This window comes from Acanthopagrus latus, chromosome 19 (genome assembly GCF_904848185.1).
Source record: "Acanthopagrus latus isolate v.2019 chromosome 19, fAcaLat1.1, whole genome shotgun sequence".
NCBI classification, from domain to species: domain Eukaryota; kingdom Metazoa; phylum Chordata; class Actinopteri; order Spariformes; family Sparidae; genus Acanthopagrus; species Acanthopagrus latus.
The window spans coordinates 13,954,983-13,980,868 of NC_051057.1; the positions used below are offsets into that span (position 1 = coordinate 13,954,983).

General features: G+C 43.9%; 1 protein-coding gene and 1 long non-coding RNA gene across 2 annotated transcripts in view; one reads left to right on the forward strand and one right to left on the reverse strand.

The window, feature by feature from the left end:
* Positions 1-15,495, reverse strand: part of prex2 (phosphatidylinositol-3,4,5-trisphosphate-dependent Rac exchange factor 2) — a 99,310-nt gene extending 83,815 nt beyond the window's left edge. The window contains exon 1 of the mRNA XM_037079519.1: positions 14,955-15,495. Coding sequence (XP_036935414.1) covers positions 14,955-15,092 — 138 coding nt within the window. The 5' untranslated portion in view covers positions 15,093-15,495. The remainder of the gene's footprint in view (positions 1-14,954) is intronic.
* Positions 15,496-18,737: 3,242 nt separating this feature from the next.
* On the forward strand, positions 18,738-21,183 carry LOC119008279. The gene is made up of 3 exons (XR_005071382.1): positions 18,738-18,888; positions 18,965-19,027; positions 19,212-21,183. It is a non-coding gene; the product is annotated as an uncharacterized LOC119008279 (long non-coding RNA).
* The last annotated feature ends 4,703 nt before the right edge of the window (positions 21,184-25,886 follow it).

Below are 25,886 nucleotides of genomic sequence, written 5' to 3' on the forward strand. Positions count from 1 at the left end.
GATTGTATTAAAATCAAGCGTTGCATGAGTCATCCAGATCCAGTATTGTAATTCAGTGTCAGCGGAGCACGTCCAGGATTTGTCTCTTGATTGCATCACAGACTAGCGCAGCATCTGTTCTCTGGATTAAAGAGTTTGGGTCATGAGAGAACTGACATTTCTGTCTATGAGGATAATAAGTAGAAACGAACTAGATGTAAAAAGATGCAGTCTCCAATCCAAAGAAGAAGCTGAAGCTCAAGACTCCTTTTTTAAGAAACACATTTCCACCATCGTCCATCGCGCGGCCTTTGTCCTCATACTCAGTGACGACCAGCTGAATTCCAGAGGGACACATTTTGTTCCCTAGCACTGGATGTGCTTTCTAGCAGGAATCCAATATGTCCGGGCACCGGCCTCTACTGAATCACAAGCAGACTTTGCCACTGCATTGTGAAGCTCAATAGGAGCTGTTGGTGATCCGTGTCACGCTTACTGTGACCACCGATGGACAGAACGGAGCAGGAAGTGCAGAACACCGAGCGACGTGGGAGTTGAGCTACACATTATAATACAGTGACCTTGTTTGACTTTTGACCATCAAAATCCGTTTAGTTCATCCTTCAGTTCATAAGTTCAAGTGGCCGTTTGTGCCAAATTTGAAGAAATCACCTCAAGTTGTTCTTGAGAGACATTGTTTTCACAGTAATAGCAGAGAAGGGCGGGTGGACGAGCGCAGAGGCACGACAGAAACATTCTTTAAGTCCGCTGGGTGTGATTTAGTGGCATCTCACTGTGTGTGGTTGCCGATTGCAACAAACTCAATACCCCTCGTCTCACCCTCCCCTACGAAGAAACACACTCAACTCTCTTGAGTGTTAGTTCTCTGATGCTCATTCTGAGATGACAACAGTTCTTAGTTTCAGTGATTACACACATAATCAAAAACTAATACGGGCATTATGTTCCATTTCTACCAGCAGATCTCCCCGAATCCAACACACTGGACCTGCAAGTTCTGCTTTTTTTTTTCTTTTTTTTTTTTTATCGTTGGCATGTTTATAAGACACTCAGGGAAAAAAGATGAGGTAAAGTGATGAGCTCAGAAGACAAAGAGGATGAAAGAGTTGGACAACGGCAGTGATTTTCTTACGGTGTTCTTTCCATTGGCAGTTCAAAGAAAGCGAGACTCATCTCCAAATTGGCAACCGCTCACCCCACACAAAAACACAAAAGGCACACACACATGCACAAACATACACACAGTAATGCACACACACACACACACACACATCAACCACTGAAAGAGTGTGAGCAACCTCACTTCTTTGGCGGCTGTTCATCCCTGCATCAGACATTTTCCCTTCTACGTGTTGGACACAGAGTACACATATTCTTTTGCCTTAATCGTGTATCAGCAGGAGGAAAAAAAGCTCTCACTTTGTTCCCAGAGGCCCAGGTATAATCACCTGGATTGCCACTTTAATGGCTGATGGGGGGGGGACTTACACATTAAAACCCCATTAAAGTTTTCATTATTTCACAGAGCAGATGGTTGTGATGAATAGATCGGTCCAGTCACTGCATGTGGCCCAACCTGCCATTAATCAACACCGGCTCACACGCTGTGGGCAACAAAAGGCGCGGGACTGGAAATCATGGCTGTACTGCCCGACGCAGTGACACTCAAATCCAAAAAAAAAAGAAAAATATGCTGACCGCCTGACCTTCGCTGTCGCACGAAAAAAATGAAATCAGGAGACTGAAATCAGGTTCAGATATGAAACCTGCAGGCCACATGATAGACCTCCCAGTCCCCTACTGAGCAGATTGGAAAACAGCCTCAATCTAACATGAGTGACAGCTCGCTCAATAACCGCGGATTGCTGAAATATGTATTTTGCTCAGGAGCAGGCTACTTGAAATTGCGTCCAGCATCCCCTGGAGTCTGGTGGGAAAGGAAACAGAGAGGGTTAACAAGAGACTGGCCGGAGGGCTGACAGAGTGTGAGCTGAGCCAACCCCGTTATGGACACTTTGTGAATGGACAATATGCAATGTTGCCCCCCCGGCATCTCTCCACCAGATTGGAAAGATACAATCAGCGGAAGGCCAGCCACTCCCCCTGTATATGTTGATCTCCGTGTCAGTGAAACAGATGAATCACAGCAGAGGAGTTTGGCAAAAACAGAAGCCGTTTGCTTCCTCAAACATGTGACATAACCAGAGGACAATGATGATGATTGACATTCTTGTGCTTGAAACTCTTGAACCCTGATCCCCTCTTAAGTTGTTACAACAAACACTAACGTATTCCAGAGATATTAAAAGAGGGGAGGCAAACCATTTGAAGCAGGGACGCCGAAACTTTTCCTCTTGGAGGGCCAAGACTGAAAGTTAACTGTCAGTAAGCATCTATTGGACTGTATTGTCTTGTATTGTTGAGGATCTAAATAGTACAAACATCTCAAGTTCCCCTTAGCTGCCGCTGTGCTTAGATTACGGAAAACGATCAATACTGAGGGACCACGAAACCGCTTTGCACAGTGGAAGTATAAACGGTTGGAAAAAGGAAGTTTTAAACAATATTTTGGGGCAAAGTCACCAAATGTTTTCAGTTCTTTTATTTGGTGAGTCTACTCATGCAGTTTTTGTGTCCCAGTGACCACTACATGTGAAGTTCTGGCTCTCTCCCTCATTCACTTAGACAGGGGCCTGGTCTCGTCAGCCCAAATGAACTGCCCGAGGCGTTCCCAAAGTGGCTGCCTAGAAACAAAATTTGATAAATTAACATCTTACATGTTATTTGTCTCATCCACGCAGCAATAAAAGAGTAAAAACTCTGCACAAAGCTGGGCTAGTTGTTTCTCTGTTCCCAGTTTTTGTAAGTCACTAACTTCATATCTACGCGACTCACATGAGGCGGTTGTCGATCATCTCCTCGAATTCTCCCCAAGAAGCAAGTTTCCCAAAACTATTCCTTTAACTGAAGCCACATGATGCCGCTTCCAGGCTATTATTGGAAAAAAATAAATCTGTTCATGCATCCTTTTAGACACAATTTCCCCTAGATTCCCCCCTCCCGAAAAAAAAGTTCTATTTCAAATAAACCTCCCTCGGGGCTTAATTAAATAAAGTGGGTGTACAGTATAGTTGCCAAGCCAGAGCATGTACTTGTGTCAGAATCAAAATACTTGTACAGCGAATGCGAAGTGAGAGGACAAGAGTGCAAAGGAGAGAAAAAAAGCATGTCATTCATCACGTTACGCAGCCACGCGGACCCGGCGGAGTGGGCTGTGATGGGAATACAAATCCCTCGCCGGAGAGGAAAAAGAGCGCTAAAGAGATCCAAAAGAGCAAAATGATGCAGCAAATTACTTTGATAAAGAAAAAAAAAAAAAAAAAAACAGCTGCCGTGCCGCAGAAATGAGCTTGAATCGAGTACAAAGCTCGCCTCGAACATCTGCTAATGCGTTTAAGACTATTGCAAGAGTGGGCAGAGAGGAAAACGGGGCCTGTTTGATGTATTACACTCAAAACAACCATTCTAGGTCTCTTTGGATCAATTGGTTCGGCTGCAGAACACCATGCTCTCCCTGATATTAAAAGTACTGGAGTGGCTAAATCAAAAAAAAAAAAAAAAGAGTTAAAACTTCTCCAGCTTTTGCTGCTGTGTGGGATCTTTTGCTAACAATGGAGGGGGGAAAAAAAGGTCCAATTTGAGCCCATTGGCACTGGTCACCAGTATAAACTCTGGAAGAATAAGCAGGCCTTTCTCAGAGTCTATTGGACATAGTACCTCTTTTGTCCGCGGATGATTCACTGATCTGCTTTGTTGTCATGTTTGGAGAGCTGGCAGGCTGACACACACACAAACACCCACAAGAATTTGTCCACTTTGCGTTACAATTGCCAAGCGCAAGAACGAGCTCAGGGGACGCTGCTACACACATGTACAGGTATTCTAATGTTTTTCTCTAATGCGCCGCCTGTGCGAGGATCCTCTCCTGTTCGCAAATAAAGGAGAAGACACGAAGCCCGTTCCAACGCCAGCGACGGAGACACAAACAACAGCAAGCCCACTGTAGTGAACCACCAGACTGTGAAGGTATGCTCATTAACGCAACAGTTTCTCTGAGTAGATTGTGAGATCCGTCCCGGAGGACGGCAGGATAGAAAGTGAGGCACTGTGATAACAGTTAAAGGGCAGTAGGTAACAGGTGCAGCAGCAGCTTGGCTCCCTCAGGCAAGCTATCGAAAAAGCACCTGAGTCTTTGGATTTGCTGTGTTTGTGTGTGTGTGTGTGTGTGTGCGTGTGTGTGGTGGTAAGAAAAAGAGAGAGCAGCAGAGGAAGACGGAATAAACAGACAGAGAGGGCAAGAAAGAGAGGGAAAAAAAGGAGAGGCTTGTTTGGCCCTCTTTATGCGACAACCCCGTAGGGAGGATACGGTGCCCTATACCATACTTCCAGCACTTTTTAACCGGAATTCAACATTACAGGGTTAATTCTCCTGCACAGAGGCCTCAATACACACACACATACACACACACACACACACACACACACACACACCCAGTTGCTGGCAAGCGAAAACTGAACTTCCCGCAAAAAGGCCTGAGCAGAGACGGAGTCAGTTTCTGGGGCTGTGAGCTCACAGAGGAACATCCGAAAAAGAGAGAAAAGGCTCTTTGTGGTGACTCCTTCCCAGAAGCCTCCTGTCCTCAACAGGTCCCCACGACACCTCCAGGAGTCATCCCGCACATCCCGTCTCATTAGGCCCCTGGCTGGTTTCCCCAATCTGTCCTTTTTTCTCTCCACTGGGAATGTACACAGGAAACAGACACTATAAATACAGTGGGGAATGTTAATATGTCTACCTCGGGAGTGGCTATTAAGGTTCATCTGCACAGCTCAATGCAGGGCCTGTGGTTGTAATCAACAACACAGGTACTTCTGCTGGACAAAAGTTCATTTGTCGTCGGAGGAGTCATTCGCTTCATTTTAACAGCCCGTGTGAGCTCCAGATGACTCCCAGAAATAAATAAACCAGTGCAGCTGAAGAGGCTTCGTTCAAGACAATTAAAGAGAGCCGCTGGAATATCATTTGAGAGTTGAACGCCTGTTTTGTGCAAAAAGGAAAATAATGGTCTCTAAAAAGAAAAAAATTACACCAGCCACGCGATGACACATCTCCCCCAAACTCCCTGTCGTCTGTGAAGGGTACAGAAAAAAAAAGAAAGAAAGAAAAATTCATCTCTTTGATGTTCTTCGTGTCCTTCCAGTGACCCTGGCACCCAAGGCATTACATAAACAGCTGGAATGAAGCAATTTATCTAATGAATATGTCTGTGTCCAACGTCTACGCCCCGGCTCCTGGTGAGCTATCTGCACGGTTGACGCCGGAGCAAAAATGAGCCCCACCGCTTGTGGTCATGTCCGCTAAACTGAATGCCTGACCGGGGGTGAATCTGTCCAATTTCACCCATCGCGGCACTAAAAATGGCAGGAGTTGTCAGTCCATTTGGAAGATCTTTTACTTGTGAAATTGGATATTAAGGCAGTGAGGACAGCCTCCGGTAGATGAGACTGGGTCTTTAGAAACCAAACTTGCCATGCTCCCCCAATCTCCATGTGCAGCCGAGCACACCATTACCCACTGATGGCTGGCAATTCCCATCAGGGCCGCACACCAGGACTCTGTATTGATCTGCAAGATGACTAAGCAGAATCATCAGTCTCCCAATCTGTGGCGCACTCCCAAGCATGGCTGTCACACACCCAGGCTGACTCCTTCATTACCGCTTCAGGCTCCAAATTGTCCGACGGAGCCCCTCCCCGCCATCCAACTCAGCGGGACTGGCGAGGGAAAAAAAAAAGGAAACCTGCAGCGTCAGCCTCACAGACAGAACCGGACACGGTCAATGGAGAACTGAACAGATTCTCCCCCCCCCCACTCTTCCTGAGCATGACTTTTGAGCGTGTTCCCACCCGTGCAAATGCCCCCTCCTGTCAGGGTTCTGCTCATCATGCCTTTCTTTCTGTCTGTGAATGGACAGAGGAGGAGGAGGCGCCGTGCCAACACCGCTCCGAAAGAGCAGTATAGACCTCAGAATGGAAACCACTAATTACTGTACATTAACTCCCTTTATTGTATTTAAGCAGCTTTATTGTATTCTAAAGAGCAGTTCATTTCAGATTTGTAAAATGTGTCTGCCACTTTGTGAAGAAAAGGGTAAAATCTTGTTGTTTGGTAATATTTATTATCATACAATTAAAGAAGATGGAAGATGGTAAGGAACATTACTAATTCAGGTATTTGTTTCATATCAACCATGAGTTGCTGTCCACATAGAGTGACCTATGTTAAAAAAGATGTATTTTCAGATTCAAGCATTTCTGCCACTAGGGAGTCTCTCTATCAAAACAGTCAGACCCTCTGGAGGGATAAACACCCGGTGTCACATCAGATTCCGGTCTGAGTGTCCTTGTCCAGTGTAACTGTACTGTAATGTTGACAGCCGACTGGAGCTGGAGGAAATTTACCTTACATCATGAACGAAACGTTACAGAAAGGGGAAAAAGTAGAGAGAGATCCGAAGTCTGTGGTGAGTGCTGAACTCAGTCAGCGTTGACCTCAATTCAACACAGACATGCACACTTTGAATCAAGTGCAAATGTTCACACACACAGTAATACTTGAAAGTGTTTTCAAGTTAAGTTTTGTCTCGTTTGCTGGCTTCACTATCCAGAAAGAAGAGAGAAGAGACCAAATAAATCCTTACTTTCATTCAGCTGGGTTCTGGGTTTGAACATTTTGGTAACAACGTTTGGTATAATGTAGGTACACAACTTTACTAAATGTACAACAAAGGTCAAGTACAACACATCTTGTAGTGTCCCTGTTGTTTCCACATCATGACCTTGGATGAATGACTTCCCAATCTGGCTAATTTGATCATCCAGGGATTGGTGATACGAACACACGAGTTACTGAGAACTCTTGATGATTGAGTTTGCTCGATGGCAAGTCAGGTAGCTTTGACTGTGCCAAGCTGTCTCACTTCATCACCAACATAAAACAACATCTCCACATTATTCTAAAACTGATGTTTCAATGACATTTTCTCGTTATACCAACAACTAGGTGAACGTTTCATAACCGCGGTGCAACAGTAGCAGTTCTCTTGAAATGTAATCAACATTTTTATACACACAATGGATTGTGTGACTACGGTAAGACAAAGTGATCGCTCATAGTGATGACACGCCCCCCTCTGCAGTTGCCCTTAGCTCCAGGTCTCTTTTTAGCATCTTTCAGCCCATTGTTTTGCTGATGTTGCTCCACGTGTGCTGGAGTTTGATTATGCATTTGCTGTGAATACTTTATGAGCGGATTATTTCTGCTGCCCCAAAGCGGACAAAAAAATTAATCAATGCAGGTTTAATTGAAACACACTGACCTCCAGTTTTTAAGCATTTTTTAATCGGAAACTAGGGGTTTGCTCGTTGCCAATCGCTCAAACGAGGTCCAGTCGTTTGTATTAAAGAGTCAGTTTCAGAGACTGGAGAAGGAAAGCAGAGAGATGGACGGACATGAAAAGGATGTCTGCAGACAAGGCGTGCTCGGAGACAGAGAGACACTTGTCTAACTCTCAGAGCTTCTGCAGCAAATCCCATTCAAGTGCTTAATTAAGTAATTAGGAGTGAAGTGGAATTTCCCATCATGTCTGGCTGGGCAGCTCTGGATGTTTATGGATTCTGAGGCTAGAAATGCAGGGCGGACGCAGACATGAATGCCATGGAAAGTGTGAGTTTAAACCGCAGAGAGAGAGAGAGAGAGCGTGCGAGCTCGTCTGAGGACACGATGTCAGATTTGGGAATAAACAGAAAATGCACTTTACAAGCAATACCCTTAATTTGGCTTCATAAGCATCATCCCGGAATTTAATTAACTTGCACACACACTGTCATTTTTCCTGTGTCACGCAGAATTACTGCAAGGCCGCAGCAGGTTTGAAAGTGCTAAACCGACACCACGGGCATACTGATCTGAAACAAGCGCGGGTGCGTGCCTGCGAGTGCGTTCCCCGCGGCAGAGCAGAGAAAAACACAGTTCCCCCCTTGTGATGATGACCCCTTCACACTCCATGGACGTCCTGACAAAGTGTCGAACGTGGACCCGCCACTCTTCTACTTGTCGCACGTAAGCGTCATGTGACCAAGGCAGCTGGCTGGGGCCGTATCAAAGGCCGCCTTCTCCTCCGGGCAGCAGGGCAGCTCCACCCCTGCCTCCTGAGCTGAATCCACTTAATGGATTCAATGCAGGAGGAGTCCTCGCAGCCTTATCCCCTATGCAATGATGCTTTACGCTGCCAAGTGGGCAACTCTCCTTTCCCTGGCCTGGTGGAGACAGTGGGGGAAGTGTTCGTGTGCCCGTGTGTGTGTGTGTGTGTGTGTGTGTCGAAGCAGGAAACACGCAGCACAATGTAAAGATGGGGAGGGCCAGGAAGGAAGGAAATCCTGCTTGAGAAATGGCCTCTCCGAGACAAAAGCAAAAGAACTCTCTGCAGTGTAAGGACCTGCCAGGGGGACTTTTACACTGACAGAAAGGTGTAAAAGACTGTAACAAAACAGTCATCAATATGCTAAAGGGCAGACTAGACAATGGCTAAAGCAAAGTTTGTTTTTCTTTCGCTGATACTCATCTTCTCATTGCAACAGATAGAGCAGGGCATCAGTTTAAATGTTTAAATATCTTACTATTTTTCTACCAAAACATTTTACTTATTTAAAGGTTTATGGTTATTTATTATTTACACTTCAACAGTTGGAAAATACTCTCTTATTCTTACTGAGACCTAGAGCAATTAATATCACTCTCATCTCTCGACAACTGACAAAATTTGTCTCGCAGCATCTTTAAAGCTCACAGTGATTCACATGTTATAGTTCATTTGTTTGACCTTGAAATTGAGATATTACAGAAATATGTGCTGAAACGTTTCTTGGTTGGGCTGCTGGTTATCTAATCATCTTGGCCGGACACAGTGTCGCTGTCACAGTGTCCGCCCAAGAAATAGAGAAAAAAAACCCACTACATTTTGCTGCTGGTATTAGTGTCATATTGACCATACAGACATGAGTGTGGCATCTATCAAGTCCCTCCAGGACGTTGCAATGTAGGGATGCCAAAAATCAATGCAAAATCAACCGATCCCAGGGAATTTTGCACGACCTTGCAAATTTGTTTGAAAGTTTTCCGCAACTTTTACCAATCATCCTCCTTTCCTGTGAGTTTCCTGTGAGCAGTCCCCTGTGCACAGTGTTGAGATCCACATGGTTGTGAAAAAGTCCAGAAAGGAGCTTAAGACTAAAAAGTCTCAAATAAAACATGGTGCGCAATCTTGGATAGCTAGTTGGATGTTTAAAGAAAGCAGAGATGAGATGGAGATCATGTGTGTGCAATTATATCACAAAACTCTTAAAACGCTGTTTTTGGAATGTTCACTTGCTCCCGCAATTTCGAAAACCAGCTAGAAGCACTGCAGCGTGCATCGTAAATTTTTGTAGCTGTGAAATCAGGCATCTAAGGCCTCAAAGAACCCTAGAAAAAATCCTGGAGGGACTGAAACCCTAGAAACAACCCTTTCAATCAAATAACATTAACTTACACTATCACGCCTCACACTGAACATTAAAATATTCAATATTTATTCAACAACTTGGCATAATGTAGGCATGTTACTGAATAATACCCTGTGGTAATCATAGTTGCTGCATCTAGGAAATTGCTAAATCTTTGTTTTTTGTAAGTTGAATGGATAAAATATTGAAAGGCATGCAAAACAAAGCAGCTCCCATAGCAGAATTGCTCAATGGGAAGATGAGGGATTATCCCACTCAGTGTTTTTATTGATACGGGACTCAAGGTTGATGCAAAACGCTCTGCAGGAGAGGGCTCTGCTGTCGTCGAGCTAATCCTCGCTATCATTCATCTTCAGGCCAGATAAAAAGACAGTTTTAGCTTGGAGATGGGGTACTAGACAGGTTTACCCCGCAAAATATACAAACGGAGACAGAATGCATTTACACTTATAATCAGGCGGGCCTCTTGTGTCGTGGCAGCAGTCGTGTGAAATTGAAATGCGAGCGAGCCACATCATCACTTCAGGGGACTCGCACCAGGGAGGGAAGCTGCCTGCGCTCCCTGAGAGGAGAGATTGACTGACCCCAATCCAATTAGTAAGAGGAGTCAAGGAGAAAAACATGTCGGCTCTCTCTAAAAAAATCACACATATATAAAGAGCAGGCAGAGCCATGTGTATGTTCGTGGAATAAAACTCAATTAAAGCGGAAATACACGGGGCCTCTGTAGGATTCATGTCAGTGATCTACAGTAGTCTAGCGGGGATCCTAATGAACATCTGCATACAGCTGTAGAAAGACAGTGGGAAAAAACACACTTTTTGTCGACACGGCGTCCATAATTGATGTGCCACATGTAGTCACTTCCCATGTGGGACGCCATGAAAAAAAAACAAAAAACGGAGAGATTTAATGTACAGCAAAGGGCGGAGGGCATTAAATGCAAGTTGGGAATGAGCAACAGCACGTAGGAGACATCATCAGCTTTGAATAAAGGAAGTAATCAAAGCCTGTAAAGTTAAGTTGGAAACATGGTGGGCGGTGCCTACTTAGGCCTGTGAGTGCTGACCAATCACAGCAGACTTGGCTATTCAGGAGCAGGGGCCTTGAAGAGACAGGCTCTAAAACAGAGTGCTCAGGCAGTGGGTGAATAGAAGTGCTGCAGAAATTTGTGTGAGTAAAATAAGGTGTTTTTCTAGTAAACACTCAAAAAAAAGAGTATGTAGCTGAAAACAGGCATTATATGGGACCTTGAGAGAGTAAAAAAGAGAGCAATCAGGGAATCAGCAATATTCTGCTCTCCTTGGAATCTCTTATCTCCCAGTTCCCAGTCTATCTCCCCATGCGGAGACAAGCTAATGTAAGCAACAGTAAATGGCCACAGGCGGGTCCAGTCTACACGCTCACCCTCGGCCTCAAGTCAGCCCAATCCCTGCTCCCATGTAAGCACACATGTTGGACGAGGACCGTCTTATCTGATCTGTCACTTACATAAGCTATTCGAATTGCTGCGTGGAAGCCGTACAAGGGGCTGATGTATATCACGTGGGGTCAGTCCCATTATACCAACATAAACAACCCTCTTTAAGCCATCATCTCCTCCCACTGCAACAGCTCTTAACATTTCTGGCTGCTGAGCGCTGAAACACTGACGAATTACAGTATTCATACTTCAATTAATCTCTCTTAATTTTGAGTTTATTAACGACAAAATCTTATGTTTGCTTTGTTTTCTAACATGTGTTTGCATCTAATCAGGAGGCACAGAGCGCCAGTATCTTCTGTCCCTGTTTCCATCAGAAAGCGGCTCAAAGTTGGCGTGACGTCTACAGATTAACAGACAGGAAAGGGATAGGAACAAGGGGTCGTGACCTCCAGGGTCATCAGCTGTCTGTCCGGAGCATACAGACCCCCTCGTTCTGGCCCCGCTCCCGACCTGACCACCTTCTGGACTGGCCGATGGTCATAAGTTGAGAGAAAAAATGAAAACTTCTTGCTCAAGATGTAAACAAGTCCAAACTCTGCGAGAGAGTTATGCACACACACACACACACACACACACACACACACACACACACACACACACCGGGTTGACTTGAGCACCTGGGTTTTCTAAGAGCCGCTAAATGAGCCTTCTCAGCGTCTGCTTTCTCCATTAGGCTTGTTTCCTCAACTTCCTGCATCCATTTTCACTGAAAATGCACTGACTTAAAGTGACCACCGACATGTTTGTTGACTAATTTCAACCTTTTACATAAATAAAAATGAATAAAGGAGGATAATCATGGGCAGCTGCGTTCAAAGGATGTGGGTAAAAAAAAAAACAGATGCAACATTTCTTGAATTTCTTCAGAGATTCCACAGCCCTACGATGTCTCAAACCACATTTGTTTAATTTAAATTTATGCAGGGAATTAAAAATGTTTTAAACATCACACTCTGTGGTTGCATCGTAGTTCAACAGGCTTTTGTTGGGGGAGAGGAAGGCAACAGCTGAGGGACCACTTAATGCACTGCGAAGCTCTTTGGAATATATTAAGTTAACTCGTGGCTCAGATCTTCTTCCAGAAATCAGGACATGAAAGGTTTCCTCCGCTGTCCTTTCACTCGCATTCTCTCCTCTAAGTGCTTATCGTTCAGACGTTCAGTGTCTCGCCGTCGACAGCGAACAATGGCAGAGACCGAGCGAAGAACTTTATTTGACACTGTTGCTAAAAAACTGCAAGCACCTTATTAAAGCGGCTGTTTACATGAAGTCATGATTTGTTCTCCCTCATTGAGACGTTTCTGAGAATGACTGTCGTTTTATTGGCTCGCGGCCGTCCAAAATAAACACCAGTGTCCACCGCCGCCCACTATCTCCAGCTATAATTGTTCATTATGTAAGACAGGCCTGAGATATTTCAGACAGCCGTCCGCTCGCTGCCAGACTACCGTGTAACTTAAGTACATTCACTGTAAGAGGTGGTGCTTCCAGCCCGAGGAAAAGTCAAATTTAGACTTGCCAACGAGCGACACCTGCGAGATGCAATCTGCATATTTTTCCCACGAGAGGGTTCGGTAGGGCCACACAATGGGCTCAGACCATCCTGGGACAAATTGCGCTAATCATCCTTGTTATTTTCCACTACCTTAAGAGTAAAGTATGTGCGAGGTGCATTGTGTTTGGGTCCCACGGATCAGCCGCAACAATCTCTGCTCCACTGTTCAACTCAGGCCGCTGACCAGAGCCTCATTGTTCCCCAGCATTTCCTAACCTCGGAGGAATTCCTCCTCCAGGAAATATGGTTTACAAGAGAAGGCACCAGGCCCAGCCACCCCCACCCCCCGACTACCCTTCACCCTCCTGGCAACATCTATCCCTGGATCTGCTTGACACTTTTCCCTTTCACCCCTCTGGCAATATCCCGACTACGCCTCTCCCTGCTGGAGCTCGGAGTCCCCGGGATTATCCCACCGGGGAGTCTCACAGAGGGGGAGAGGCGAGCTTGTTCTCTGTTCTGACCTCCAGACACACCGAAACTTGTGTGGTTGGTAAGTGGTTCTCGTGTGGCAGCAGAGGAAGGAAGAAGGGAGGGTTTGTGTGTGATCAGATGAAAGTCTTCAATCCGACCCCTCTCCCCAGTAGGGGCCTGTCTTTGATCATCCTGAGTATCCTCCACGATGCTCCGCAGGACCTCCCAGACAATAACACTGTAGATTACACTGACTCTTTTTTTGTATTTTCCCTCTCACTTTTTAGCCGCATAATCAGCTGAACCAACAGCAGCCATCTTTCACTGTCAGATCTCGATCTGATGCATCCATCTCTACATCCCCTGGCCAGAACAGAGCTGCCTTGTGAGGATCAGTCGCTTCTGAAAATGAATCCCAGCTCCGGCACAACAGGGGACATGAAGGAGGGGCTGCGACTGCATTCCCCAAACCCCCACCACCACCACCACCACCACCACCAGGACAGAGGACACATTCCCTCATGTAATCGCCTCCTCCGGTTCTTCTTCTGTGATGCCACTTCTAAGAAAGGCCAGATAGCACAAGCGAGCGAGCGCCGTCTCCTCCCCTGGTCACTCTGTCCTCCATTGGAAACATCTGGGCAGTGGGAGGAAGGGTCGGGGTGTACACATTCATACATGTGGCCTGGGAACGCTTAACGGCACACAACACAGTGGCCCTTCGACCCGACTTCCCTGCAAAGTTCCCAGAAGTTGAAACTGATGAGCAAATGGGGTGAAAGCTCTCCGGACCCACAGTCTCCATCACATCGTCTCAGAGTGTTGACTGCGAGGTATTTCACCTTTTAAGAGCCGCAGCTGCCTTTCGAAACAGGCTTGATTAGCAACTGTACGTGGCAACAAGGACACGTTCCCAAAGTTTCCCTTCCCTTCTGCCTGTCACTTTTGCTAACAGTGTGCCGGACTTATTCATCCGGAGGTTATTCATCCGAGGCCACACCTGTCCCGTCCTTGGCGGGACGCCCCACTTCTGGATTTGTTCAAAAGTTGGCATCAAAATGCACTCTCCTGTGTGTTCTGTGCTGTGTAAGAAGCGGGGTAATCACACGGATGGAGTAAGTTACAAGCCTGAGTGGGACACAGGCTCAGCGAGATGAAATACAGATGTCATCGCAGAAGTGTCGCTGATGAGTTTATCCTCTTTCTGTCCTTCAGGTTAACATTTTCAACCACTAGACACCGTGACTCTGACGTAACACACAACAGCGAACATCACCTGAATATTAAACATCATGTGAGACAGTGGTCAGTTAAAGGTGCAATATGTAGTTTTGGAGGCAAGAAGTTTTAACAGAGGTCTCGTCCAAAACTATGCAGTGCCCCTTTAAAGAGTGAAGAACTTGTCTGAAAAACTTTTGATTTCGCTGCGATTTTCTTTCTCTTTTTTTTTGTGCTCTGGTGTGGCGGATGACTCACAAAACCTTCTGATGAGTTATTACCAGACAAGCCGCTGCAAAGAGGATGAACATCTCTCTGGCTGTGCAGGAACTAAAAGCTGTGCCATGCCTCTTTGTGCCCGCTCTACCGATTTCACACTCGCGATCTGAAAAGTTAATATCTCGGACCAGAGGAGGCGACACTCTGGAAGATGTTTGATCCCCGTGTTAGACATCGCACTGTTGTCGGAGCTCCACAGGTTATCAACGTGTCGCAGTGGATGGACGCACCGTGCATACTAAACAGGCTGCATGGCTGTGTTTGTTTGTTTGTTTGTTTGTTTGTTTGCCCTCCCCTCTGGAAGGGATTCACTGACTCGAGTGTGAAGGTGCAATTTAGTGTCAGTTGTTCAGGGGGAAAGAAAAAAAAACAACTCACCGAGAGGAACTCCAGCGTCCCAACATAATCCCGCTCAGTCTTTAAAAGTTCATTCAGGACGCACACCCGCAGCCGGAGCTGTTTCTCCAGGTCCTTCCCGCTTTCGCCTCTGTGCTCACTTCTGCTCTCCTCAGTCATTGTGGATAAAATAAACCGCTACTCTTATTAGTTCCTTTCGTTTCCTTTCACATCACAATACGGTTGGTTTGGTTTGTTTTTTGGGTTTTTGTTTTTTTTTTCAGATGCGCAAAGTTCACAGCATGGTCAGAACTGAGAGGTTGCAGCTCCCGGTCAGTGCGCTGGAAAAGTCCACGAAAAGTAGGAACACAAAAGCCGCGGGTGCAGCGAGGCAAAGTTTTCCCCCCCAAAAAAATAAAGAAAAGCAAAAAGTGAGTGAAAATAAAGATGGAAATGACACGACGGCGTGAGACGGCTTCCCCTCGGAGCGTCACTGAGGAGAGCACATCAAACTACACTCCAGTTTGAAAGTTGAGTCCATGTGACTCCTACAATCCTCATCCTAATCCAGCCTCCCTCCCCAACAGCCTTTAACGCTGAGGAGGACCACAGTCATGTCAGACACGGGCTAGACGGCGACTTCCGGCTGCTGTTTTCAATATAAAACCGCAGCACTGGGCTTTATAAGTAAACATAATGAACCAAACTGTTTTCAGGAACACACGGGAGATATATGATCAGTTAGAATCGCTCGTGAAAGCTGTTGGAAACGACACGCAGGGAAATTAATGTCACCGTCCCGCATTTATGCTATTAATTTGAAGGAACACACACTGTACTTCCGGTGCTTTCCTTGTTATCTCTGTCTGGCTTGATAGGACAGGAAAAGTTCTCAATAAAGAAGAGCCATAAACTCTGCACACATAAAACTGCTCTGTTTACTCAGTAAAAAATGAGATGAAGATCAGATAAAAACAAAGACAGCAGAGCCTGCAGTTTTACTCCATCTCGCTCATTCTCACTTATTTTCTACCCACTGAATTTTATGGGGCGGAATAATTGGGGAATTAAATTGTTCCTCGCTTGTTTGTCAGAACCCCTTGAAACCTTATCGAGAACCCCCCCACCCCCCCTTGTGCCAACATCAAACTGAAACCAGAGTGCCAGTACGCTGCAAAAGTCAACCATGCAAGGGAATTATGTTGCATTACTTTAATTGCTTTCTCTCTCCTTGTAATAAAGCACAGTAGTCAGTTAATGAAGCAATAACATTCAGCCATAAAACCCTGGTTTACACCATTAAACTGCAAATGAGCTTATCACTGATATCTTTGTATATATAGCACGCTGTAATTGCATACTTCCCAGCATCTATATTTATAAAGTACACATGTGTGATTGTATTTACATCACGTCTGTGTGCTTGCATGTGAATTTGATCACACATTTGATGAAGGTCATGTCCGTAATGTGTCATAAGCAAATCGATAATACATTATAATGCATGTATAATACCATACAAACCCCTTCATCAATGTTAATAATCATGCATGACAACTTTATGAAGGTTTACGAAGCGATACACCTAGTGGACATCATGTATTATGAAATTAGTATTCGTATTGATGATTAACTGTTATTGTCATTGTGCATGTACAACCAGATTCAGTGGGCCGTACCAAGCTACAAAAAGGACATATATGAAACATATTACAATATGATTATAAACTTGAAACAGAGGGAAAATATTCAAATATGATAAGAGGTATCAATAAGAATAGTTGTAAAATAGGCATAAAAGTAGTAAAGTAGTAGTTTTGATCATGTTGTGCCTCCGCAGCACAGTGTTCGATGAGCTGAGCGGTTGTGGGAGACATTCGCAGCGGATCCAACACATAATGTGCAAATTGTGCTTTACAAGTATAAAGATTATGATTTGCACTCTGCATTGACTAGACAGATTGGTTACTTTGGCAGTTTTAAAGCAATACACCTCCAGGCCAAAGGGGAAAACAGTGTTTGAAAGGTAAAATCTGAGTCACAGCATAACTACCTCGTCTTTATCCGGTTATAAAGACACATCGAGGACGACGCTTGAGTTTCAAAACAAATCACAGTTATGATACACAGAGCCTGACGGATTACTTTTCAGAAAAAAAAAGTCTCATAAACATCAGTAATATGCATGCATGGCTTTGTGAGCCTTGAGTTAAGAGACTGAATGAGGGTATTAGTGATGGTTTGTGATATGATAGCAAATTATGAGGATTTACGAGCGTTTTTTGCTGAAGGCAAAGTTTATCACTGAAGAAAACAACAGCGATTATCTAAGCCATTTTCCAAAACACACAACTTCCCGTCTTGAGCACGATTATAAACATTTATGAAGAGCCTTAGCAGAACATTGTGTCGTTTTATGAACAGGGCTGCTGATAGTTTTGCCTGTGCCCAGGGCAAAATAATCCCCAGTCTGTTTTTTTAGGCCCAGAGCAGCTGACCTGGTGCCTCCCCCGCCTGTCTCATGAACGTGCTCACACAGTAATGAGTTATCAACGTGACCTTCTTAGAAAGTGTAACCACACATTCAGTGAATCCAAGGATAAAAACACAAAAACAACAATTGACCTGGAAAGGAGAGAGTGACTCACAGATCTGTCTGGCATGAAACACATAAAATCCTTCTGCTGTCATATTGAAGGTGCCCCTCAAGGTGCCTGAAGAGACCACATCAGAAGACAGACACTCTTCCACAGGATTATTATCATTATCGCAAAGTTATATTCTTCGCAGCTACTAAAACACTTTCTAAATGATTACTTCTATTTGACAGGCACAGTTAGTAACAAGACATTCCTTTGCTAATTAATTGATACTGTTTGGCCATCAAACAGGCACATAGAAAAACCCAAACTTAACGACAGTAAAAGACCTTCACACAAAATTTTTTTTTTCCCTTTCTGCAGCCAAATGCCTCAGTATGGTGATTTTTTTTTCTGGTCCAGATTTAAGATCTTTCTCATAATTCAGCGAGCAGATGCTCTCGAACCACAAGTCATCTTAACAAGCAGCCGATCTTAATGAACAAACCGTCGTAGATTACATCCGCTTCTCACGCTGCAGTGAATGCTGTCTTGGAATTTGGGCCCAGCTTCTCCTGTGAAAAACACACAGAGAGGTACAAACAGTGATCAGTCAGATTGTGTTTAATAAGGGACAATATTTCCATTCTCGCAGCCACTTGAGAAGCTGGTTAAGTGTTTATATATTGAATCAGACACAGTCAGAGCCTGGGTAAATAGCAATGCAATCAACACTAAAAACTGGCCTTAATTCCACCAGCTTGAAAGTCTTTTTAGGGGGATTTTAGGGGATCCGTTATGAGCCCACAACAACAAGCAGGGGGCTCTGTTAACTCCGCTCTGCAGCAATTTCATACCCTTTGTTCTGCTCAGATGTATCTCATCATTTTCATAAGTGTTTCTTAGAGTCACATTCACCAGGAGGGAAAATGAATTCAACTGATGACTGCTGCCCCAATTTATCAGCACCGGTGGGGAGTCTTTACTTTATGGAGCCCTTTTATGTCTCAATTACAGGTTAGTGTCAGTTTTTTGGTGAGTTGAGTTGAGGACATGGCTGCTGAAGCTGAGTAAATCTTGACATGCAGTATACTCTGGTGGTTGAACGCAGCACTGCATGCCTGTGCTGTTTTTTGTTTTTTTTTTCCTTGATGATGCCGTACTGTTTCTGTGCTGCCGCCAGAGAGCACTGTTGCTTTTAACTTTAAACACTATGTGTCCGTAGGGGTTTTCCATCAAACAGAACCTCATAATAGGTCTTCAAAGTCTGCATGGGCCTGGATCCCAGTCCAGCACTAAATGTGCTAAATTAAGGTTCCGAGAGAAGTAGAGCAACCTTGACGACATCTGCGGTAGACCAACTTAATTATGGTTTTATATTGGCCCTTCCAGTGCAGGTAAATTTCCAGACCCTCACATTTTATTACCCATGACTTTGTTCTGTGGAATTAACTTCTATTATTTGTGGTTTAGTGCTGCCGGTGCCTTGCTGAGGGCTGCCAGGAAGCGCTCTGTTCTTGCCGTTGGAAAAAGAGTGTCAGTTACGGTTGCTTTTCTTTCTGATTATTTGCACGTAACATCAAATATAAATGGTGATAGCCACTGATTGCCACCCTCTGAATGTGTTTATGGAAGCCAAAACAAACATTCCTTCATGATGTATCTGCAGTGTTGTCAGTCAAACATGTTCATTTGTTCACATGTATTTCTGTCCACTCAGTTGGAGGAAAACAGCGTGTAGGGAGGCTCAAGGGAGGAAGACGTATTCAGATCTTCTACTCGGGTGAAAGAAGCAATACCACAGGATAGAAATCCACTGTTAGAAGTCAAAGTCTGTGACTTAAGATAAAAATTATTGGCATCAAAATACACTTAAAGGTCTAGTGTGTAGGATTGATGGAGATCCACCGGCAGAAATATATAATATTTGTAAGTATATAATGATTTATATCTTTCACAAGCATCTGTGTTTTAAATGTGTTTTCCATAGTGCATAAGTAGCTGAAAATATAATCAAAATGTGCCCAATGTGTCTACGTGGAAACAGGTCATCTTCCACAGAGCCGACCATGCTGCACAAATATGTTTCTACAAAAGCCCAGAATGGACAAAAAAAAAACCCCAGACAAACAATGGCTCCACATAGGGCCTTTTTACCAGCAAACACGATTTCTCCTATACGTTTGGTGGGGCGAGATGTATTCAGTTGGTTGCGGTCTGAAACCTCACCACTAGAAGCCACTAAATCCTGCACACTGGACCTTGAAAGTACCAATTAAAGTACTCATCATGCAGAATGCCATCTTTCAGAATAACATGTACATTCAGATTGTAATTGTAAATGCATTAATGCCTCCATCACGTTAAAGCAACATTATGTAGAAATTGGCAATTTGTGTAATTTGGTTTCAAAAGTTAGAATTTAAACGTAGTGCAGTTAAAAGTACAATATTTACCTCATAATCACAGTGGAGAGTATAAAGTAGCAGAATATTGAACTACTTACATAAAATACACCTCAAAATTGTTCTGAAGTGGAGTACTTGACTAAATGTACCTACTTTACACCACTTGGGAGGCTGAGGCGGGTTTTAAAAATCAGGTTTATCGCTGCAGTTATGTGAGTTTTATTACAGTCTATATTAGGCTGAGGCTGTAGGTACACATGCGTCTTGATGCTTTTTATCAAATAAAACCATTTCCTGGCAGAACTTTGATGGCTGCACTACATTTAACCGAGAAAAGAAAACAAGATATCTGCCAAAAAAAGCCATTCCGTGTAATTTAATAACACAACTACAGCCTTGAGTTAGTAAATCCATGTTACAAAAAGGGCATTCATACTCAACTTTAAGATGTTGTGAGTAACAATCTCTTCATTGTGGTTAATTTGCACTGGTTCCTCATGCAGTGGTGCGCAGCAGGCAGTCAAGATAAGTGCTTTATTAAAGTCCTGGTCCTGCTAACAGACTTACATCTACGTATGTATTATTCCTAAAGTTTAGTATCAGTTTCTTCCCTCTTCCAGCCAAGTTTCTGTCCCTGTTTTGTAGCTGATGTTCCCCTTTTACCAGGGGTATCACTCACATCCCTGCAGCCATTAATCAAATAAACACTGTATATGCAATATCCTGCATCATATTGAAACTCTGCAGTAGAAACACAATGCAGCTCTCAAACTTGAAAAATAATCTATTTTGCTTGAGGCATACACTGCACTTTTGTTTATTCAGTGTTATGATAAAGAGATTATAAATGAAAGGCCGCAAGAAAAAAGTTTAGTTTCGTAATGTGTATGAGTCAGATTCACATGGGGCACCTTCGTCTTGCTTTTTTCCTCCACTTACAAAGTAGATTTATTTCATTAAAATTATTTAAAGGGGTTTTTTTTCACCGAAAGGTCTAAAACAATTTGGAAGAGAGACTCTGCGATTGAACTAAACTCTAAACAAATAGAAGGCAGCATATCGCCAGAGTAACCGCTAATTGCTGCTAACTATAGCTGCTGTTAGACTCAGTTAGCCGCGCAGCTAGCAGTCTGGACTGGGAGCTCGGAGAACTGTGAGCTGTAGATGTGTAGACCACTCGCACAGGAGCTTCAGACCAGGACAGGCTGGGGCTAGCCGGTTAGCACTGCTGTGGAAATGTATCTTACTTGTGAAATATCGGAAATAAACATGTAAGAGATACCACTTGTCTTTGGATGATTTTATTCTTTATAAAGAAGGTTCTAAGAGTCTCTCTTACAAGTGTCTAGTAATGTAATTTTCCATTACACTACGCTAACTTCAGTATCTCAGCGACACAATGCATGAATGTATGATGATAAAACTGACATTTCCTCCCTTTTTTGTAACCTTTAGTTAATTTTGTTTTACTTTTGACAGCTTTAAATTCACTTTATTAGCAGGTTTAATGAAACACTATTTGATGTTTTTGCATCGACTTTTATAGACATATTACGCCTTAAACATCAAGGAAGCTCAATTTCCAGGTCACCCCAGTGTGCACTCAATATAAGTTACACACTGCCTTCTTTGTGTCTTGGTTTTGTCTTGTGATTGAAGCATTTTGGGAGGGTCTTTCAGCTCAAATTAATTACATTTTCCAGTGCGCTATAAATGTTCACCCCCTTTTTCTTCTCTTCTATATTTATGAGAGGACACTGGACCGGCTGCATATAAATCTGAGCTGAACTTTTGGAAACTTTTGTTGCAGATAAATCTAAAGGGTTGTAAGATTGGATGGGAAACCAAGATGTATGGGTGTGATATTATGCCTTCTCTCCCCACAGTTTCTATTCTGGGTTTAACTCTCATTTCCAGATGATTCAAATCTTTCTGCTCACTGACAGAAGGTCATTGCCGTCTCCTTTCTATCATTGAGACGCCCAATTCTATCTAAATGGTGGGATGTAGCCCTTCCATCCCAATGCCAGTGGATCAAAGATGCGACGTGTGTCATTAAACGTACAATATGGTCTCATCAGACAGTCTTATCTTCACTCATGTTTATCAACCTGACTGCAGCAACGATCCATGGAGGTGACCTCCATTGTCTGGGACTTATGTTGTGTATCCGGACATCCAACTGGAATATTTTGTATCTTTTTACATATATTTATACCTTGAGGTGATTTATGTTCATGTCCCATCTGATTAATGTAAAACTTTCAAGCTACAACTTTAATGTTGCAGATGGTCCTTTTATTGTGTCTTACCTTTGAACATTATCAGTCTAACCCCCCCTACACACACACACACACGCATGCACACACACACACACACACACACACACACACACACACACACACACACACACACACACACACACACACAAAACAGGAAATAATCACTCGTTTAAAGCCAGAAGGTTGGGGACATAATAATAGTCAGGTAAATCCTCCACAGCCACTTCTTTTGTCATGCTGACTTGATGGTTTGAGCAACAATTCAAAGCAGCGCTCCTCAGAGATCCTCTTCAACTCTATTGACTCGTCTCTTGTTCTGTAACCGCTGCGCTCTGCTGCCAAGTGCCCCTGTTATTCATTTTGCCTCTCACTGATTTCTATGACTGTAAGCAAGTCTTTGTGCTTTGTAATCTAACAGATGGAAGTCTCTGGGCTGCAGATGTCAGAGCAAAGCTTAGCGTAACCCGTGTTTCATCCATGATCTCACGATGATGGATGATTGCAAACGTAAGTCTCTGTCACCAAGATTAAATCCCCCTAGATTCTCCATTCACTGAGAGAGTGACACATTTTTTTCTGGCCGCCAAATGGCCCACTTTGTGCTGCCTCCCAGGCCGAGCGCCATCTTTAACCCCCTCGACTCCTTTTCTTCACTTCTCCCCTCAGAGTCAAAAGGTCAAAGATGTGCACTCACAGCCCGGCTCGGGGTCAGCTGGGAGCTCTCAGATCCTGCACAAGCCCAAAAGGCATCACAAAGACTGCAGTTTGAGCAGACCCCCCTCCTCATCGCCACTGCGACCGGGCCCAGCCCCGCTCTCAGACTGCACGCTTATCAAAGAGCTCATTCACCCCTCGGCACAGTTTGAGTTTGAGACTCAGAGAGGAATATAGTGATTTACTGGACCTCGGTGCCGCTCTAAGATTGCACAGCGTTTTGAGAAAGATGCTTGCCTCTTCACCCTCCCACAGACCACAGCCCAGAGCAGTGCCACACGCCCAGGTCTGCGTTCCTGTGTGTTAAAAACAACACCGACACCACCACACCGGCTCCCGGGCGTCGCCCTCAGCCGACGTCTCCGTGCCCAACGCGTCATGCTTAACTGACCAGCCAACGTAACAGCCTTTACACGCAAGCGCTCTCACTCTCCCCACAAATCCCTGAACATGATATACATGGAAGGCAAAGCAAGCACTTCATGAATATGCTTCTGTGTGCAGCTGTCGCAGGGCTCAGAAACACTTTGGTTTTCTGGGTTTATGTTATTTTTGAAAAATAGGTCTGTCAGAAAACCCCTTTTCAAACCCTGGTACAGTCAAATTTAGATTCTGACGACATTTTTCCAATTATGAGGGGGATTTTTTGACATTTTGGCATTTGAACCAGAGATGTGTTCACTCTGGATGTGCTGGTCAAGCACTTAGAGGTGCAATGAATATATAGCTAATGTCACTTTAACCGTTAAATATTGGCTTTATTTCCTCACTGTATGGGGCACAACAGGCCACTCTGCTGTACGTGTAAAAACAACATTTTCAGATCAGTTTGGGATCTCGTTCTGCAACCCTGTTTTTCAAAGAAAAGTTTTGTGGACAACGAAACTTCCCCTGACTGTCCATTAGTGAGTAGATAATGACTGAAATTTCATGGTTCAGTGAGCTGATCCTTTAAAGCATCTCTGTTACACCAAAGAAGGAAACATACTTTATCAGTTAAGTTGGCTGTGCATAAAAAAGTCAGAAATGTGTTTAATGTTGTGTTTAAACTTGTTTTAATACTGAGGCTGGCAGAAATTATACATTACTTTTTATAGTGGATTCTGAAACTTTAATTTTCATTCAAGTATTTTTTAGAAAGTAATAAAATATAAGTGTTATAAAACAATATCAAGCCTAGTTTTTGAGCTTTGAACCTTATAAAAAAAATTTAAAAAAAAGTGTCTCCAGGACTCGAAGCAGAACAACAGATCGAAGAAGGATAAGAAATGTGTTTACCTGGTAGGGATGGTGCACTATGTGGTGGACAATTACACACCTTTACACAGAGTCATCGTGTTGGATGTGGAGTGAAGTGAATATTAGTCTCAAGTTTATATCCCCAGTAAATCTCTCAAAGCTCTCTGATGTATAAAAGATGAGCCCACCGCTACTTTAATCCCATCCTCAAGCCATCGCGCAATTCATTCCTCTGCTTGTTTGGACCACCTGCGTTCTGTAAATATCATCATCTCAACTGTGTAATTAAGAGCCTAATACCACTTATCTACCATCTCCTGTGCATCAAGGTGGCTGTCGTCACAAACAGTATTCCTGCCCTGTCTACTGTAAAGTCCGTGTCTGTTTGGAGGGAGGGCTCCGGGTCTGTCGTACAGTAATTGGGTGTAAAACAGGTGGTGCACTGTTGACACTGGAGAGAAGCATGTGAAAAATGTGCTGCTGCCATGCAATCACAAAAGGAAAGGGCTGGCAGTTGACTTAGACATTTAATCACCATGTTGGGTGATAAGTAGAGGATCAAACAGAGGCACGAAAAGCCTAGAATAACAGGCAGAGCCACCTAAAGCTCCACGGAGGGATCCCTGGTGGAGCCGGGCCAAGGCACTGACAGGGCTGGTAGCTGCTTATCACGCTGGATTTTGCGTGTCGAGGTATAAGCGAACAGGAAACGGAGGATTCAGGAGCTCAATGGGCTCTTAAAGACTGGATCAGCTAAATTCATTTATTGTGTTTTGGATTTAATATGTCCTTCCTTTCCATGTGGGAGTGGTCAAGTCTGCCTGTGACTGATATATTCTGTTTGGACTCAGCGTGCTTATTCGTCTTTAGGTTTCACTGCAAAAGCAAATGCAGCATCGCATTCTCTCTACGATTTGGTGAACTTACAAATTACCTCTGTGCTCGCTTCTGTGTGGTAAAAATAAATAGGGCAACGTGTGAGTGCACCACTGAATGTGTCTCAGCACCAGCGTGCAGAAACGGTGCTGGAAGGGTCCTGTGGAGGGAAGTCTCTCCTGTTTTATTTGTATCTTGATTTGCATGTTGCATTTTAACATGTGATTTGAGATGAAAGAAAACAAACCGTTTTTGATATGTTTTTAAGCAACGTAATGAGGGATCACGAGACATCAATGTAGATAAATACAGCAGCGAAACATTGTGCATGATGACAAATTTGATTTCATTTCACCCTGTTTGCTCTTGGCGCAGGCTTTTTGTCAGGATATTTGTAACAAATTTTGCTTTTAAAAGTGCAACTTCTTTAAAAGCTGTAGAGATGTTTTTTAAAGGTGCAATATGTAGAAATTGTGGCTGTAAACATTATAAACTTCCCTGAAACAACAGTTTGGGCTGTACAGCGTTTATGGATGTTTCACTTGCTAACCAGCTAGCACGACACCATCTTGGTCCAAAGCTCCTGCGCTATCAGTGAAGACACCAACACATCTGAGCTCCTGGTGAGCCCTCATGAATTCAACAGCTGGCCAAATCTTACATATTGCACCTTTAAAGCATATTTATGGCCTGTATTCTGATCTGAACGTGCATCACTTGTATGAAGGTGAACCAGGAGATAGCAGAGCACCTTTGAGCCCGTGCAGGCTCTCAAATCTCTTATCAGGACAAGGACAAGATAAAAAGCAGAGTGTCTTCTTCAAAGCAGCCTGAGCTGAGCTGAGCACAGCAGAAGAATGAGCCTGTTGTTCTTCT